General features: G+C 41.7%; 1 protein-coding gene across 4 annotated transcripts in view; it reads left to right on the top strand.

Annotated features, from left to right (window-relative positions):
• The window catches only part of PDE8A (phosphodiesterase 8A), a 100163-nt gene that overhangs the window by 49795 nt on the left and 31416 nt on the right, over positions 1-18952 (top strand). The window contains exons 3-8 of one of the 4 annotated variants that reach the window (XM_036277980.1): positions 415-605; positions 3404-3460; positions 4702-4756; positions 8864-8952; positions 15712-15790; positions 17657-17794. In XM_036277980.1, the coding sequence (XP_036133873.1) occupies positions 415-605; positions 3404-3460; positions 4702-4756; positions 8864-8952; positions 15712-15790; positions 17657-17794 (609 nt within the window). Of the gene's footprint in view, positions 1-414; positions 606-3403; positions 3461-4701; positions 4757-8863; positions 8953-15711; positions 15791-15890; positions 15956-17656; positions 17795-18952 lie in introns of those variants that run through there. The other 3 variants (XM_036277981.1, XM_036277982.1, XM_036277983.1) reach the window with 3 other exon arrangements.

Below are 18952 nucleotides of genomic sequence, written 5' to 3'. Positions count from 1 at the left end.
GTGATAACATCCCTGAGTTACATGTAGGAGAAAGATTTATATCAACAGCCTGGCCGGTGTGGCTCACTGGTTGAGCGTTGACCCATGTACCAAGAGGTCGCTGGTTCGATTTCTGGTTGGGGCACATGCCTAGATTGTGGGCCAAATCCCCAGTGGGAGGCATGCAGGAGGCGGCCAGTTGATGTTCTCTCTCATCGTTCCTGTCTCTCTCTTCCTCTTCTTTCCTCTCTCTCTAAAATCAATAAAGAAAAAAATATATATATATAAAAATAAATAAAGATTTATATCAACGGATTATGTTCACATCTGTGTACTTGCTTTAAAACACCTGGGAGTTTTTTGTGTCTTGTTAAGAAACGAGATTCCAACATCTTTTTTTTTTTTTTTTTAAGTGTTTATGCTTTTTTGATTCAGGTACTTTTAGTGTTTACCAAAGAAGATAACCAGTGTAACGGGTTCTGTAAGGCATGTGAAAAAGCAGGGTTTAAATGTACAGTTACCAAGGAGTCTCAGGCTGTCCTTGCCTGTTTCCTGGCCACACACCACGACATCATCATCATAGACCACAGAAATCCCCGAAATCTGGATGCAGAGGCGCTGTGCAGGTAAGCCTGAGACTCAGGCCTAAGTGGTCCCCCAGCATTTGCGACAACAATGCAGCCCAGAAATATGTTGTTAAATTCAGTGTCCTTTAAGTTGCCTTCTGTGCATGTAAAATAAGTAAGACATTAGATTAGAACAGTGTCGTTTCTAGGTCTGATCTTTATCTCTTGCTTTGTTTCGCTTTGCTTTGTTATAAACGGTAAAGAAGTATAAATGTGAACCATTAAGTGTTAAGATAAAATCCAATATGTAATTAACCACAACTGTCACCTGCATATTACTGCAACGAGTTATTTCCAGATGTTTGAAAATTGTCTTCTAATGTTAGGTGAATGTGCCTTATTTATAGTACTTGCAGAATATCAGTGTTATGAGAGAATTCTGGGTAGCAGACAAATCAAAGTACTTTTTAAAGAAAGTTATTTGCTGCTAATGGAAGCAAGGCAAAGTGAAACATCCATTTTTACTTAATAGAAAACTTTATTTGGAGGAAAACAAATAATAATTTTAATATAATATAACATTAACTTTAAAGACATTTAAAATCTTGCCTTTTAGGAGATAGAACAGATTTAAACTAAATATAACAAAAGGTTGAAAACTGAGATATCAAGAAAAAGACATGTTAGAAGGCTGTCTGCAGAGCTGTGATTTTCAGGCACTTGTTTCCTTGGCGGTGAGAACCTGCCTTTCGTAGGCGGCCTCCAGCAGCGTGATGCACCTCTGGCAGCGCTCGCTTCCCCCCGGCCGAGACCTGGCGCCCGCTGTGCTGCCCGTGTCCTGTCTCTGTCCGATTGATTGCAGTGAGCCGTTGTCACTGGAGCCCAGCCTTGTTTGGTGTGCTGTATGGCCTGTCACATCCATGAATGACCGTGGCCCCAGAGATGGGGAGAGCTCTGGCCCAAGCAGAGGGAGGCCCCAGTCTTGCATTCGGCTCTTCCCCAGACCAGCTTTTGCCTTTGGGTGACTCTGCCTTCTCTGGGATGTTTCTCAGTGGTAAATTTGGAACACTTGGTCTCCAGCAAAATCTCAACATTAGTAGGCTGTCACTCAGAGGAAGGGAAGAAACTATGAGGTCCTTGGTGCTTGGTAGTCACGGTGGGATGCTCAAGGCAGCAGAAGCACCTAAGGGAGGCCAAAGAGCCCAATAGGAAAGGTGGGGAAGTGGGTGAGGTGTCACAGGTATGTATTGGGCGATGGAAAATCATGCCTGTAAAGATGACTCTACCAGGTCATAATTGTTATAAAAGAAAGATTAGGTTGTAGTTATGCTCCACTTTATTTATTTAATTTTATTCTTCACTCAAGGATATTTTTCTGTTTATCTTCAGATAGAAGGGGAGGGAGGAAGAGAGAGGGAGGGAGGGAAAGAGAAAAAGAAAAAGAGAAACATCAATGAAAAAGGGACACATCGACTGGTTGCTTCCCACTTGACCCCTACCAGGGCTTGGGACAAACTGCAACTGAGGTATGTGCCCTTGACTGGAATCAAACTCAAGACTCATTGGTCCTTGGGCCGATGCTCTAACCACTGAGCAAAACCAGCCAGGGCTATGCTCCACTTTTTTTATTGTGGTAAAATATATAGAACACAAAATTATGCTGTACTTTAAGGGGGGGAAATGTACAATTGTTACACATTTTGGGAATAGTCTAAAAAAATTGTGTTAATTCATTCAGCAAATTTTTCTTGATAAATAAATAAAAATTTTTATATAATTTAAAAATAAGGGATGTGAAGTAGGTTGGTTACTATGTGGTTTCCTGTTACTTTCATCTTGATTCTGGCTCTTACCTGGTTTATTTCCAGGCTGTCTCTCCTGAATCTGCCCGCTCGCTCACTCTGCTGATTTACACAGCTCCCAAGATCTTAGCCCTGGCAGAGCCCTGTTCTTCCCATCATCTTCCTTTGGGGGTACCTAATCAACATGGCCTGTGAAAGGTTTTTTTTTTTAATCAGTTGCTGACTTGTCTAAGTGACTAGTATTCACTGTATCTCTTTGTCGGGTACATTTAGAACTTATACTCCTTGTCAGGTGCTTGTTGAAGGCCAAATATTCTGTCTGCTGTATTTCCAAATCTACCAGTGGAGGAACCTTACCTTGCATGTCTTCTCAGTTGTGGGCACTATATTTGGTATCAGAGCCACATAGCTGAAGATGCGTTTCTTGCCTCTGAGGAGTGAAGGCTATAGTTGGCAGGACAAGCAAGTGATGTCAGTACTTGCTCATATGTTCCCACAGAAAATGTATCTACAAAGTGCTGCAGGTGCTCATGTCAGGGACGGCTGCCTCACAGAGGATATTTGGGCTGAGTCCGGATGGATGAGCAGGAGTTTTGAAAGGAAGAAAGGTGGAGAGAGCAGCATTTATTTGTAGGGACAAGCAAGGTCTCTAGAACTCCTCTGCTCCATGTCAGGTGGCTGCTGGATCAGGCACGTTTGGGACAGGCTCAGGGTGAGGCTGGTAAGGCAGGTGAACAATTGGCGGGTGTTACAAGCCATCTTGTGCGGTGCCTGTTATTAGTGCCTCCTCCCAGCTTCCTGTCAAAAAACCATGGAGGCAACAAAAGAGACAAAACTGACCACAGCCATAAAACCCAAAGCTAAGATGATAAGTCAGAAGTTGGGAGACAGAAAGGGACAGAATAGCCAAGAAGGTGAATCCAAAGTGTGAAGGGAGCTTTTGTTCCCTTTTCTGCCTCTCCCCCCCAACTTTCATTGTTCTACTAAAATTATCTAAGTGTTTTCAATTTTTTACGAATTGTTTTAAATTTATTTTAAAATTTGTTTTTTTAATAGGTCTATTAGATCATCAAAATTCTCAGAAAACACAGTTATTATTGGTGTAGTACGCAGGTAAGTTTTTTTTTACTTTGAAATTCCTGTGTTAATGTAATGCTTGATCTTAACAGAGGTCTCAACAACAGCTTACAGGCTGTCACTGCATTACCCTTTCTAGTGTTTAGCCTTTTCTTTTTTCTTGTTTTCTTTTGCTTTGCCAACTACTTTGTGGTGGGAACTTCTACTCTCATGCTTGGGTGTGTGATTTTGGACTGCCTTTCATTTTGGAAATAGGCACAGCACTGGAGAATTCCATTCCTGAAAGTATGAATGTTTTCCAGAGCTATCTTCCTAGGACCTCGAACTCCAAATATATATATTGAAGTATACATAAATGGAGGAAGCCTTATATTTTATCCTTAAATTGGAAGTACGGAAATGATAAAAATATGTGAGGAGAAGGGCAGTATTCAGTAAATGTTGTTCAGCTTATATATTTTTATAGATAGGATAAATGTTTCTGTGTCCTTTAAATTATTTTCCTGAGCCTTGTTGGGGGGAGGGGAGAAGGGGTTTTTAAAGTATTTATTTATTTTTATTAAAGTAACATTGTATAAGTTTCAGGTGTGCAGTGCAACATTATAATTTGACATCTGCATATACTACATCTTGCTCATCGCAAAACTCTTAATTTCTTTCTGTCACCATACTATTGACCCCGTTTACCCGTTTCACCTCCCTCTGGGATTTATTTATTTTTAATAAAGCAGGCAGTAGAATAAAATAGGACAGCATTTAGTTTACATTAAAATGTTTACATATCAAATACATACTGTGGTTGCTCCTGTATTCTGGCTGTTAGTGGAACCTCTAAATTCCAAGAATTAATATATACTGCCAACAAGCTACATATGAAGCTAAAACAGAAAACTATTTTTTTCAGTTTTTTTTTTTTATCTTTAAATAGAGTAGGAGGGAGGGAGAGAGTTGGGGGGATGGAGAGAGAAACGTCGATGTAAAAGAGAGGCATTGACTGGTTGCCTCCCGCACAACCCCGACCAGGGCCAGGGACAATCCGCAACTGAGGTACATGCCCTTGACCATAATCGAACCCAGGACTTTGGTCTGCAGGCTGACGCTCTAACCACTGAGCCAAACCGGCCAAGGCCTATTTTTAATTTTATACTTTTGATATTACTCTAATTCTTCTAAACATACTCATTAGGATAGTTATAGTGTTACATAAATTAGTGAATAAAGAGGTGAGATGTAATTGATAGAAATTGTCTGTAACCATTTGCTATATTCTTTTGAAGGAGGGATAAAGAAGACTCGTCAGTAATGCCCCTCATTGCTGCTGGCTTTACGAGGGTATGTACTCGTTTCTTTATTATACAAGTATAATTCAGCATGAGAAAGTATTTGAGCTCAGTTCAGAGCCAGCAAAGGTTTTTAACTAATTTGAAAAAAAAAAATTTGTTGTCCTTGTGCTGTTACAGTTTGCTTTAACTTTATAACCTGGTAATCTAATAATCTATAGTACCTCACTTTCTTAATCTCCGCAAACTATGGCCTGTTAAAATAACTTTAATGGCAGATTATTTATTAAAAGTTATACCATAGGGTGTGTTGTTATATTCCACAGGGTGCTTGTTTGTATACATGCAACCTTAAAGTCACTTCAAGGATTCTGGAAATAAACAACCCTTCTCTCCACCCCCAGCTCCAGGCTATTGGTTTCTCCTGAGCCAAAAGGCTGGAGGCGTTGGTCAGCTGGTTGCCTTGGGAATCATGGGGAAGAGAACCTATGCAAGGCTGACCCTTGAGGAGACTTGTAGCTGAGATTTATATCAGTGAGGCAGAGGAGGTTAAGAAATCTCAAACCGTGAATTTAGTTTACAGAGTTCTGGGTGGTAGCACCCCCAGGTACCTGCAGGAGCCAATAAGTATCCTTTCCAGAGGAAGACCCTTCATCTTTGGCCGCAGAAAATCTCCACAAATAATTGTTGGAGGGCAGGAGGAGACAAGGCATTGCAAGTGAGAACTAGTGGGGAGACAGCAGAAACACACCCCATGCCTCTCGGATACTAGGATTATCAGATGTGACTTTAAAGCAATTATGCTTATTATATGTAAAGGTCGTGTGGGTGGCAACCACTCGATGTGTCTCTCACATCGATGTTTCTCACTCTCTCTTCCTCCCTCTCTCCCTCATGCTCTCTCTGAAGATAAATGCAAAAATGTCCACGGGTGAGGATAAAAACAAAAACAAAAGGCAGGCTAATCTTGGAGATATCTGCAAGGAATAAGAAGCTCTAAAAAGTGACATAGCAAGCCCTGGCCGGTTTGGCTCAGCGGTTAGAGCGTCGGCCTGCGGTCCAGAGAGACCTGGGTTTGGTTCCCGCTAAGGGCACGTACCTTGGTTGCAGTTTGTCCCTGGCCCTGGTTGAGTCATGCAGGAGGCAGCCACTCCCTGTGTCCCTTTCATGTCGATGTTTCTCTGTCTCTCTTCCTCCCTCTCCCTCCCACTCTACCTGAACAAAAAATGGAAAAATGTCCTCAGGTGAGGGTAAAAAAAAAAGTGACATAGCAAATTTTAAGCAGAATATATGAAATTTTGAGAAATGAACACATAATAAATGAAAATCTTAAAACTTGGTGGGTCAGAAAAAATTATCCTATATGTAGCACAGAGATACAATAAGAAACTTTAAGTTAGAGAGAGGCTAAGAAATGTGGAGCTGGAGATTATAGGCTTAGCATGTACATGATTAATTCGAGTTCTAAAAGGACAGGATAGAGAATGGGCAAATGTAATGTTTACAGAGCATTTTCCAGAACTGACAAAAGACTAGTCCACAGACTCAAAAATTTCAACAAGCCCAAAGTAGAATCAATAAAAAGAGGGGATACATCATAGTGAAAAAAACAAATATAATAGAAGATCTTAAAATCAACCAGAGAAATAGATTACAAAGAATGATTAACAGCTAGTTTCTTAGCAGCAATAAGTGGAAAATAGAAAATGGTGAAATAATATTTTCAATGTGATAAAATAGCCCTGGCCGGTTTGGCTCAGCGGTTAGAGTGTTGGCCTGCCGTCCAGAGAGACCCGGGTTCGGTTCCCGCTAAGGGCATGTACCTCGGTTGCGGTTTGTCCCCGGCCCTGGTTGGTCGTGCGGGTGGCAGCCACTCGATGTGTCCCTTTCACGTCGATGTTTCTTTCTCTCTCTCTCTTCCTCTCTCTCCCTCCCACTCTACCCGAACAAAAAATGGAAAAATGTCCTTGGGTGAGGATGATAAAAATAATAATTACAATGTGATAAAATAACTGCCAACCTAGAATGTTATACCTAGCATAACTATCTTTCAGAAATAGGAAAAATGAGAGAGTTTGTAACTAGCAAATCCTCACCAGGAATTCTAAAGGATGTACCTCAGGCAGAAGGAAGGTGAACACAGGTGGAAGGCCTGAAATGCAAGAAGGAATGACAGACAAGAAAGTGGTGAATGTGGGGTAAATATACACACGTATCCCTTGTGTAAACAGTAGTAATGACGATGTCTAGAGACTACAGCAGGAGAGGACTGCAGCCCGAGACTTAGACCCCAGCCAGGTTATTGGTCACCTTTCAGTGCACAAGTTTCCTTTGGTGGTACACATAAAATTCAGAGATCTGTTTCCCTCAGAGCCCAGCTGAGGAAAATAATGAGCAAGGACTCCAGCCGTACAGCAGATGAACTAGAACAGGAACTTTAAGATGAGGGAGGATGAAGTGGCAAGGAAATGTGGTGAGGGATGGACCTGCCATGTGCATGTGCTCTTTTTCTTTTCTCTGCACGTGTACATACACAGGTGTGCATATGTGTTATATGTAATTAGATAACATTACATATAAGTAAAATAGATCTATGTATAAAATTAGACCTAAATGAAAAGATATAGACTGGCGTATATAATACTCTCATAGCAGGAGGACATACCAAAAGGGAAATTGTAATAATAGCTCAGTATTTAACTTCTGGACTATCCTAGCCAACCCTAGGCGTCTGCAGGGTCAGTGGGAGGAGGCTGAGATGAAAGCATTCGCACGGCCTTTGTCTAGCAGACACGGAATGAGGGTGGGCCGAGAGTGTATTTTGAAATTTCATCTTTGTGGGAAAGGTGCAGACCAGAGTATTTGCTCTGGAGGAGCTGCTTTGTACTTGGTGTCTTGTTTTCAAATACTGGTAATGAAATCGATATCTGCTTTTGAGATCAGTGCAAAGGAAGGTGACTATTAATAGAACAGAAAACTTTAATAAACTTTCCAAACTAACAAGAGGATATATGGAATTTACAGCCACTTGATTAAACTGACAGACAAAGGAAGAGGGAACAATGGCATGAAATCAGCCATAAACACAAAATAAGATAAGAGTAAAATTAGATGTATGTGAACGGGCTGAATTTTCCCATTAAAAGACAGGGAGGGAAGTCAAGGACTGCTGACCTGTGAACACAGGTCCTCATGCCTGCAGACCAGAGCACAGCCCTTCACCCGCAGAAGTCGAGTGAGGTGACAGATCTACCAGCCTACTTCCTGGGAGGGGAAGGGAGCACTGGGCTGCTGTTCATTCCTGTCATCCCTGACTCCCAGAACACCCGAGAATGCTGCCTGTCTGCATAGCTGCCCCCTGCTGACTGCAGAGAGGAGAGATACCCGGGCACCGTGCTTGTGCCCCTGTCCGCAGTCAAGGGGTAGGGAACTGGAGATACACTGGGGTCTTGGCTGGCCTCACCTGCTTTGTAGGTGAGATCGTGGGATATGGAGACAGATGTATTTATACAAGTCAACAAAGGGCCTCCTGTTCATGTAACCAGATTTTTCACTGGGTATGAATGTATATATCTGAGCTATTTTACTCCAAAGGGTAGATTGGATATCAAGGTTAAAGAGCAAGCACGTGGGAATGTACAGCGTCTTGCTCCCTCTGCTCTGGAAGGTAATCTTTTGTCGGCTTAGTTGAACCATGGTGAGAGGTCAGTGAAGGAAAATGTTGCCTAAATGAGGGTTACCTTTGTGAAATCCAGGTGCAAAGAGAGATGCAAGCATATTTTTGCTTATTGTATGTATAACTTTAAAGAGGATATCATACTGCTTTTAAATAAATGAATATTCTCTGAAAGTTAATATAGGACTTTATTTGGTAAATTTCTTTCTACACTGTCTAACCTCTGCTAGAGACATGCACACAACCAAATCCTCTTACCTCAAGGTACTGAAAGAAAAGCATTCTTAAACCTTATTTTTTAAAAAGTGAATTTGGTACCCATAAATTTTTAGCTTTTATTTTCTATTCATCATAGAAGATAAAATATTTTTCAGATTTCAGTTACCAAATTGAGAAGTCTGTTGACAAGACTTATTTTTTTCATAGATAAATAACTTAAAGGTGCACATTTGTTTATCCACAAAATCCCCTTTCTGTTTGTAGAGGTATGTGGAAAACCCTAACCTCATGGCCTGTTACAATGAGCTGCTCCAGCTGGAGTTTGGAGAGGTGCGGTCACAGCTGAAACTCAGGTAATTCTGCCTCCGGAAAGGCCCCCACACCACACAGTGCAGTTGCGAGTGAGTGCTTGGTTGGGGATGGCTACCTTTTGGGGATAACTGACCTCAAGCTAAGATGGGGTGGGGTGAAAGGGTGGCTCCTCACCACGTACCACCTGGCTGTCATGATAGTGATAGAGACTCAGATTTAAAGATGGGGCTCCAAAATAATAGTAAATTAAAAAGTATATATACTGAATTATCTAGTTTTTTGGGTTTTTCTTTTTAAGAGAAAAATACTTTTAATACACACAGCCAACTGTTTAACATTGGTTATATCTCTGGTAGGTGACATGTTTTCTTCTCTTCAGTAATCAGTTTGTCATGTGCTCTTGATAAAGTTTTTTTTTAAGTGAAATTAGTGGAAACCTAGCCCCTTGTTGAGCTTTCAAGAAAAGCAGAAAAATTAATAAAACTATAGAATGGACAGAAGCCAACAGAAGCCAGCTGCTCCCTGCTGAACCCCCACAGGGACTTAGGCTACCGCCCTTTCTCCGAGTGGAGTAGATTGTGGAGCGGGGGTTATGGCAGGGCTGATTTTGTCCAATCAAAATCCAGAAACTGAGCCCCAGGGAGGTTAACTGACAGCCAAGATCTCACAAGCAGTGAACAGGAAAAGTAGTCCTGCATTTTCAAAATTGCAGTTGTTGTCCCACCTCCATCCTTGAACCTAACTGGAGCCTCCTACCCTTTCTTCCTGAAAACCTTAGTTTAGTGAACTGAGCATCACCTACCTGAGGTCCTGGACTGAAGCCCCTCTGTGTGTGTCTCCTTCATCCCTCCCTAACTCCTGTTCATTTTGCTTCCTAAGTATCTGTGGACTGTGCCTACTCACCTTGCTCTTTAGACCACTGCCTTCTCTTACCTGGATTTTGAAACCATTAGTCTCCCTACATCTAGTCTTGAATCCTTCTTGTTCATTCTCCACACTGCAGTAACACATAAACCCATTTGTGTTTCTGTTCTGCAACTACTCTCCCCACTGCCTTCGAGATAAAGTTCAAACTCTGAAATGTGGGCTTACATGGCCCTCCATGATCTGTCCACTGTTTACCCCTCTGTCCTTATCTGTCAACATGCCCTGCTTTGTTCTCAGCGCACCTGCTGATAGCCAGAGGGAGGCGTCCATTATAAGGGAGCTAGGACAGTCTCTCTCTCTCTCTCTCTTCCCTCCATCTTCCTCCCTCCCTCTCTCTCCTCTCAAGCTCCCCCATGCCTTTCCCAACCCCAAAAAGAAAAAAAAAGGGAGCTAGGAAAACACGAAGGGAAGGGGGAATCTGTGGGGTAGAGAACTGGGAGAAAGAGAGTCTAGACTTGTTCTGCTGGATATTAAAATGCACTAACCTATAACAAACCTTCATGTTACAGCTATATCAGTAAAGTTTAGAAGTAGATAAGTATATTTAAGAATTTAGTATATGATTAATATATCAATTTAAATCAACACAGAAAAAGGCAGACTCTGCAGTGACTCGAATTGTGACAACTGGTTAACTATTTGGAAAGAAAATTAAGTTATAGCCCAGTCTCACACATAACCCCAAATAAACTCCAGTGAGTTAAACTCAGCACGACATCAAAGCCAGATTCCATAAAGGAAGGAAATCAGATTAGATGGTATAAAAAAATGTTAAGTTTTGAAAAATAAGAACAAAGGAGGGATCACAATACCAGATATCAAGTTATACTGCAAAACCATTGTAATCAAAATAGCCTGGTATTGGCACAAGAACAGGCATATAGACCAGTGGAACAGAACAGAGAACCCAGAAATTGACCCAAGGCAATACGCTCAATTAATATTTGACAGAGGTGGCAAGAGCATACAGTGGAGTAAAGACAGCCTCTTTAATAAATGGTGTTGGGAAAATTGGACAGCTACATGCAAAAAAAATGAAACTAGACCATCAACTTACACCATACACAAGAATAAATTCAAAATGGATAAAATTCTTAAATGTGATTTGTGAATCCATAAAAATCCTAGAAGAAACTGTAGGCAACAAAATTTCAGACATCATACGCAGCAGAATTTTTACTGATACACTCCTAAGGCAACAGAAACAAAGGAAAAAATTAATACACGGGACTACATCAAACTAAAAAGCTTCTTCTGCACAACAAAAGAAACAACCATCAAAACAGAAAGTAAACCCATTGGCGTAATTGCCAATGATACATCAGATAAGGGGTTAATTTCCAAAATATATAGAGTACTCATACAACTCAACACAAGGAAGACAACCCAATTAAAAAAATGGGCAGAGGACCTAAATAGACACCTCTCCAAACAGGACATACAATGGCCAAGAGACAAATGAAAAAATGTTCAACGTTACTAATCATCAGAGAGATACAAATAAAAACAACTATGAGGTTATCACCTCACACCTGTCAGAATGGCCGTCATCAGCAAATCATCAAACAAGTGCTGGCGAGGGTGTGGAGAAAAGGGGACTCTAGTACACTGCTGGTGGGAATGCAGACTGGTGCAGCCACTATGGAAATCAATATGATGTTTCTTCAAAAAATTAAAAATTGAAAAAAAAAAATTAAAAATTGAAAAAAAAAAATTAAAAATTGAACAGCCATTTGATCTAGTGATCCCACTTCTAGGAATATATCCTAAGAAGCCTGAAACACCAATCAGAAAGAATATACCCGTATGTTCATAGCAGCACTATTTATAATTGCTAAGATCTGGAAAAAGCCCAAGTGTCCTTCAATAGATGAGTGGATAAAAGAGCTGTGGACATATACACAGTGGAGTACTATGCAGCTGTAAGAAAGAAAGATCTCTTACCCTTTGAGATGACATGGAGGGACCTGGAGAGTATTATGCTAGGCATAATAAGCCAGTCAGAAAAAGACAAGTACCACATGATCTCACTTATTTGTGGAATATAATGAACAGAATATACTGATGAACAAAGTAGACCCAGAGACATAGAAAGTAGTACAGTTCAGACTGACAAATGTCAGAGGAGGGGGGCGGGAGGAAAGGATGAGATAAACCAAAGAACTTAATATGCATGTATTTGTAACCAATGGACACAGACAACAATGCCTGGGGGAGGGGGAGGGGGATAGGGAGAAGGGTGTCTGGGGGCGGGGGGGAGGAAAAACATCTGTAACAAAAATAAATTAATTTTTAAAATGTTAAGTTTGCAGTAAAAAAACAAACAAAACCACACCTTAAATAATGTTAAAAATTTAGACAACTCGTCATCTAAACTGAAAAATATATATCCATAACATGTAAGACAGACAGGTTAATATCCTAAAGACATAAAGAACTTTGATAAATCAGTTAAAAAATGGAAACACCTGGAAGAAAAAAAAAAGGAGGAGGAGGACATGATCAGGTAGTTCACAGGGGATGTATGTTAATAGCCAGTAAACATGAAAAGGTATTTAGCTTTACTAGTAATAAAATAAATGAAAATTATATACCATTTTTAAATATACCAGATCTATAAAAATTAAAAAAGAGTGATAAAACCAGTAGGGCTTTTCACAGATCCATCTTCTCCAAACTTGTTATAATCAGAAGTGGGAACTTCTTTTTTTAAAAAAAAATAACAGCTTTTTGAGGTGTAATTACTATACCATCTCTTGATTTTTATATGCCAATAAGTAAGAGCTAATTTTTATTTATTTATTAATTCTCATCTGAGGAGATGTTTTTATTGATTTTAGAGAGGGAGGGAGGGAGAGAGAGAGGTTGATAGAGACATTGATGGGTTGCCTTGTGCCTTGACCAGGGACTGAGCCCGTGACTCCTCGGTGCACAGGATGATGGCTCCAGCCAACGGAGCCACACCAGCCAGGGCAGAGCTGATTTTTACTGGCTAGGTTTTTTTGTCTTGTTCATTTATTTATTTATTTTTTAATCCTCACCCGAGGACATTTTTTGATATTTTGTTCAGATAGAGTGGGAGGGAGAGAGAGAGAGAGAGAGAAACATCGACATGAAAGGGATATATCGAGTGGTCGCCACCCGCACGACCAACCAGGGCCGGGGACAAACTGCAACCGAGGTACATGCCCTTAGCGGGAACCGAACCCGGGTCTCTCCAGACCACAGGCCAATGCTCTAACCGCTGAGCCAAACCGGCCAGGGTTTTTGTCTTGTTTAGTGAGACATTTTAGTAATACCAGGAATAATGTAAAAAAAAGGATTGTTGTTGTTAATTTTCTTAACTGTCCCTGCACTTCATTAACAAGTAGGCAATTGCTTTCTTTTTTCCATCTTCTGAGGCATATACAAGAAAACACTGGAAGCAACCTAAATGTTAAGTCATGGGGGATTTGTTGAAATTATAGTATGGCATTACAACAAAATATTATATAGAATATTAAATATAGAATATTGTATAGGATATCAAAAGTAGCCCTGGCCGGTTTGGCTCAGCGGTTGGAGTGTCGGCCTGCGGTCCTGAGAGACCCAGGTTCGGTTCCCGCTAAGGGCATGTACCTCGGTTGCAGTTTGTCCCTGGCCCTGGTTGGTTGTGCGGGTGGCAGCCACTCGATGTGTCCCTTTCACATCGATGTTTCTCTCTCTCTCTCTGTTCCTCTCTCTCCCTCCCACTCTACCTGAACAAAAAATGGAAAAATGTCCTCGGGTGAGGATAAAAAAAAAAAAAAAAAAAGTGATGATAAACCCCAAAACACTAATTCAAAAGAACATATGCACCCCTATGTTCATTGCAGTGTTATTTACAATAGCCAAGATGTGGAAGCAACCTAAGTGTCCACTGATAGACTAATGGATAAAGAAGAAGTGGGTACATAGGTACAATGGCATATGACTCAAAAATAAGAAAATGAAATCTTAACTATTTGTGACAGTGTGGATGGACCGAGACAGTGTTATGCTAAGTGAAATAAGGCAGAGAAAGACAAATGCCGTAAGATTGCACACATAAGTGAAATCTAAAGAACGAAATAAATGAACAAACTTAAAACACTCATAGACAGAGAGGACAGACTGATGGTTGCCAGAGGGGAGAGGTGTAGGGGGACTAGAAAAAGGTGAAGGGATTAATAAGTACAAACTGATAGTTACAAAGTAGTCAGGGGAATGTAAAGTACAGCATAGGGAATATAGTCAGTAACATGTAATAACTCTATATGCTGTGGGTACTAGCACTATTGGGAGGGAGTAACTTTGTAAAATATATGATTTTCTAACCACTATGCTTTACACCTGAAACTAATACAAAATTATTCAATGCAGGCTGTAATTGAAAAATTTAAAAACAATTATTGATATGGAAAGTTAATATTTGTAATTATTGATATTGAAAGGTATTGATATGGAAAGGTATTGATGTATATTCAGTAAGATAAGAAGATTATAAAACTATAGAGTATGATCCAATTGTTTTAATTTTTTAATTCTCACCCAAGGATATTTTTCTAATAATTTTTTTTTTAAATCCTCACCTGAGGATATTTTTCCATTGATCTTCAGGTAGAGTGGAAGAGAGGGAGGGGGAGGAAGGGGGAGGAGGGGGAGGAGGGGGAGGGGAGGGGGAGAGAGAGAGAAACATCAATGTGAGAGACTCATTGATTGGTTGCCTCCTGCACCACCCCGACCAGGGCCGGGGCTGCAACCTAGGTACATGCCCTTGACTGAATTGAACCTGTGACTCTGGTCCGCGGGCTGATGGCTCTAGCCTCTGAGGCAAACCAGCTTGGGTTTCATTGATATTCAGAGAGAGTGGAAGGGAGAGGGGTGAGAGAAAGGGAGACAGAGCCGATGTGAGAGAGAAGATTGATTGGCCGCCTCCTGCATGCCCCCCACTGGGGATTTGGCCCACAGCCTGGGCATGTGCCCTGACTGGGAATCAAACTGCTGACCTGTTGGTGCGTGGACTGATGCTCAACCAGTGAACCACACTGGCTGGGCAAAACTTTTTTTTTTAATCCTCACCTGAGGACTTTTTTTTTTTTTTTTTTGCATTTATCTTTAGACAGAACAGGAGGGGGAGGAAGAGAGAGAGAGAAACATCAATGTGAGAGAGACACATCGAATGGCTGCCACCCACACGACCCGAACTGGGGCTGGGGACAAACTGCAACTGAGGTAGGTACATGCCCTTAGCGGGAACTGAACCTGGGACTCTGGTCCGCAGGCCGATGCTCTAACCACTGAGCCAATTCGGGCAGGGCCATTTTTTTAAAGTGTTTCGAACAGTAAGGACATGGGAACATGCTCATGAAATAAGGCTAAGTGAACAAAGCAGTGGATAAAGTCACTTATCCCGACAAGCCCAATTTTGTGAAAAGCATTTGTTTAAAATAATAACTACAAATGATTGACTGCCTCTTTTCTGCTGCGCTCTGTGCAGGGTTCCTGACTCTGTTCTCTCATTTAGTCCTCACGAGGACCCTTCAGATGCTGGAAGGGAGACTCGGAGTTTCAGTCACTTGCACAGGGTCCCACAGCCAGGGGAAGGGCTCTGATTTGAACCCTGGTGTGTGCCCCACCCCTGTCCACTGGTCCTCAGACTGTGCATGGTCACGATTCCAAGCAGTGGTGGTGTGGGAGGTGTTTATTTCTTGTTTGTGCTCGTTAATATGTCCTCCCTACTTTTTTGAATTAGCGTTTGTTACCTTTATAATCAGACAAAAGACACATTTAAATACGTTAATGTAATACCCTAAGATTCTATTAGATTTTGTAGTATTTACATTAATCTTTTTTCTTTTTTCCTACCCATAAAGGGCTTGTAACCCAGTATTCACTGCAGTGGAGAAAAGTCAAGAAGCCGTTGAAATTATAAGTGACACCAACCTGATACAGGTTTGTCATTTTGGAAATTTTGTCCTTCTAGATTTCTGGTTTTGTTTTTTCTCATTTTTTAGGATTGGACCCCTCTAATATGATTTTTTTTTCTTTTTGAAGTTAAAGAGACCAGGTTTTCCATAGAGGAATATCAGAACAAAATCTATAAAATAGTAATTTGAAGTAAGTTCCCTGTAGGTACGAAGAGGTACTAATAATTATTGTTTGTTTAAGGAGAGACCCAGAAGGGTTATTGCGGGGGGGGTGGGGCTCTGACCATAAAATAAGGTCTGCCGTTTTCACCTTTCTCACGGTCTGTGAGGGTGGTTTACACCTACAGAACTTCGTGAGAAACTCCTGAGTTTCACAAATAGCTGAGTAAGCCCGGCCGGTGGGGCTCAGTGGTTGAGTGTCGACCCATGCAACGAGAGGTTGCTGGTTTGATTCCCGGTCAGGGCACATGTCCAGGTTGTGGGCCCGATCCACAGTGGGGGGCATGAAGGAGGCGACCCATCGATGTTTCTCTCATTGATGTTTCTGTCTCTCTTTCCTTCTACTTTCCTCTCTCCCTAAAACCAGTAAAGAAAAAAAAAAGTAACCGAGTAATTACTGAACAAATTACTCGTTATTAGCAAAGTGGGTTTATGTCGGTGACTTAAGACAACAGCAGAAGAGGGTGTTGTACTAGAGAATGTTCTTCTAGCTGAGAACAGCTCCACTTTGATTTGGTTCTGCGTACCCCAGTTCTTCTCTTTAGCCTAACTTGGTGACCTTCTTGATTCGGAGTTGCGGAGGTAGACCTTCAGGAGTTGGTGCCCTGAGAGGCAGCACAGGGGTCAGTGGTTGAGGGCACAGGTTGGTGTCAGGCCCCTTCCCAGCTGTGAGGGTCTTTGGTCTAAGTTACTTAATCTGTCTGAATCTGCTCTCATCTGAATGAGAGAAACATTAAAATGAACAGCAACCTACCTTTTGTTAAGATGTTCTGAGAACCAAATGAGTTAATTTTAGTGCTTTTCAAGGAAAATAGACCTTCAATAGTATCAATTATTTTGTTATCATCTTCACATTATTATTATTAGCACATACATATTTTTATTTTGCATTTATCTTCAGATAGCGCAGGAAGGAGAGTAGGAGAGGGAGAGAGAGAGAAACATCGATGTGAGAGAAACACATCGAGTGGTGGCCACTCACTCAACCCCAACTGGGGCCTGGGACAAACCACAACCAAGGTGTGTGCCCTTAGCGGGAACCGAACCCGGACTCTGGTCCGTGGGCCGACACTCCAGCTGCTGAGCCAAACTGGCCAGGGCAGCACATACATTTTTTTTTAAATCTTGTAGGCCTATTTGAAATTTAACCATAAAGCCTTATATTTACAAACACTTCCTAGTTCACTGCCTGCTTTCCAAATACATTATTCATTTGCATCACTTGAAAGGCGAGATAAATGTTAAACATTTATCATTAAACAGATGTGAAGTCTGAGACATGGAGGGGCTGAGGGACTTGTGGGAGTAGAGCCCGGGTGTTTCAGATCCCAGTCTAGTGCTTTGTTCCACTGTTCATGGTCTGAGCAGCCCCTGGTCTGTCTCCATGGGCTTCTTCACCGGGAGGGAACCTGCTAACCTCCTGGAGCCTCAGGGGAACACGCAGAAAGCCCAGCCAGGTAACCCTGGGCCAGAGGCTCTCTGGACTCCAGGGACCTCGGGACCTCAGGCTCCTCTGGACTCCAGGGACCTCGGGGCTGTGCTCTTGTGGTTTCAGAGTTGCTGTGGTGAGCTCCAGGCTCCTAAGCTTCCGGGGAGACAGTCTTTATTGTTCTCTTTTCAGAATTTCTTTTAATTCACTTGATGCCTTTTTTTTTTCCTCCCCCCTCCCTAGTACGCAAACCCTGCATTTGAGTCAACAATGGGCTATGCATCAGGTGAACTAATAGGGAAGGACTTAGGAGAAGTGCCTATACATGAAAAAAAGGCTGAGCTGCTCGATACTATAAATTCATGCATCAAGTTGGGCAAGGTAAGTTAAGAGGTTAATACTTTTTTTACTTTCACATAACAGAGGAGGAAGAAGACTTGGTGCTCACTGAGCATTGCACATGCCAGGTAATCTCAGTCTTAGTTTTTCCACCAGGGCAGAAGTGTAGTGATATTTTTCATGTTGTTCCTATTTTGCAGATGAGGAAACAGGCCAAGAAAGTATACAAAATGATTAGCCAGTAATCTCAGTAACTTTAATTGATACTGGAAGTCATTGTTTTCATCTTTGTAATAAGTTGATCTTTCCAATAATTGATCTTCTAAGTGATGGATATGGGCAGATGGTTCTGGGTAAAGGATTGCTAATGAGTTGACACATTCTTAGAACACATCTGAGTCTAACAGTTCTCTGAGCTTCATTCATTCATTTTTTTTTTTTTAATGCCTTCTATATGCCAGGCACTCTGCTGCATTCTGGGATAGACAGAAAACTAAATACAAAGTCCTGCCTTAAAAGGAGAAATATCTGTAACAAAAATAAATGAATAAAAATTAGGGGGGAAAAAACACAGAAAGTCCTGCCTTGGAGAAGTCATATTCCAGGTGCCATACAGACAGATGACAGGAATCATTACTCAGTGAAGTGAGAAGCCACATAGTGCTGGTGCCGAAGGCAGACAGAAAGGCAGGCGCAGTCTGAGAGATTGTTCTCAGTAGCTTCTGACATTGTGACTAGGTTTTTAAAAATGATAAGTAAAAGGCTCCTAGTTTTCCTAGTCATTCTTAGTCTTTTCTGTTGGGCTCATTTTAACTTTTGGAAGTTGAGTGGGGACTATTAATATGATTATTAAAAAGTTCTGAGAAATTGGTGACCTGCTTTTCTGCTCACCGCGGAGGCCCTCTCCCCTGTGGCCAGTGCTGTCCCGTTGCGGAGAGAACGGTCTACCGTAGGGGCAGGAGGGCCATGCAGAGCTTGTATCCCCACGTGCTCGGGCCCCTGGAAGACTGTCACCTGAGACCCAGCCTCCTTGAGGGGCTTTGCTATGGCCTTCTCAGTCCTGGCACTTAGGTCCCCTGCTGCCACTGTGGTTTGTCGTGAGACTCTTCTGGGCGTGAGCCAGAGATGCTGGCCCTCGTGCACCTCGATCTGCAAGTTACACTGGGAGGACAAGAAGCGGGGGAGGGGGGCATGCAGTGG

The sequence above is a fragment of the Molossus molossus genome, unplaced genomic scaffold, assembly GCF_014108415.1.
Source record: "Molossus molossus isolate mMolMol1 unplaced genomic scaffold, mMolMol1.p scaffold_m16_p_24, whole genome shotgun sequence".
Lineage (NCBI taxonomy): Eukaryota > Metazoa > Chordata > Mammalia > Chiroptera > Molossidae > Molossus > Molossus molossus.
This window is presented reverse-complemented; position numbering and strand designations above follow the sequence as displayed.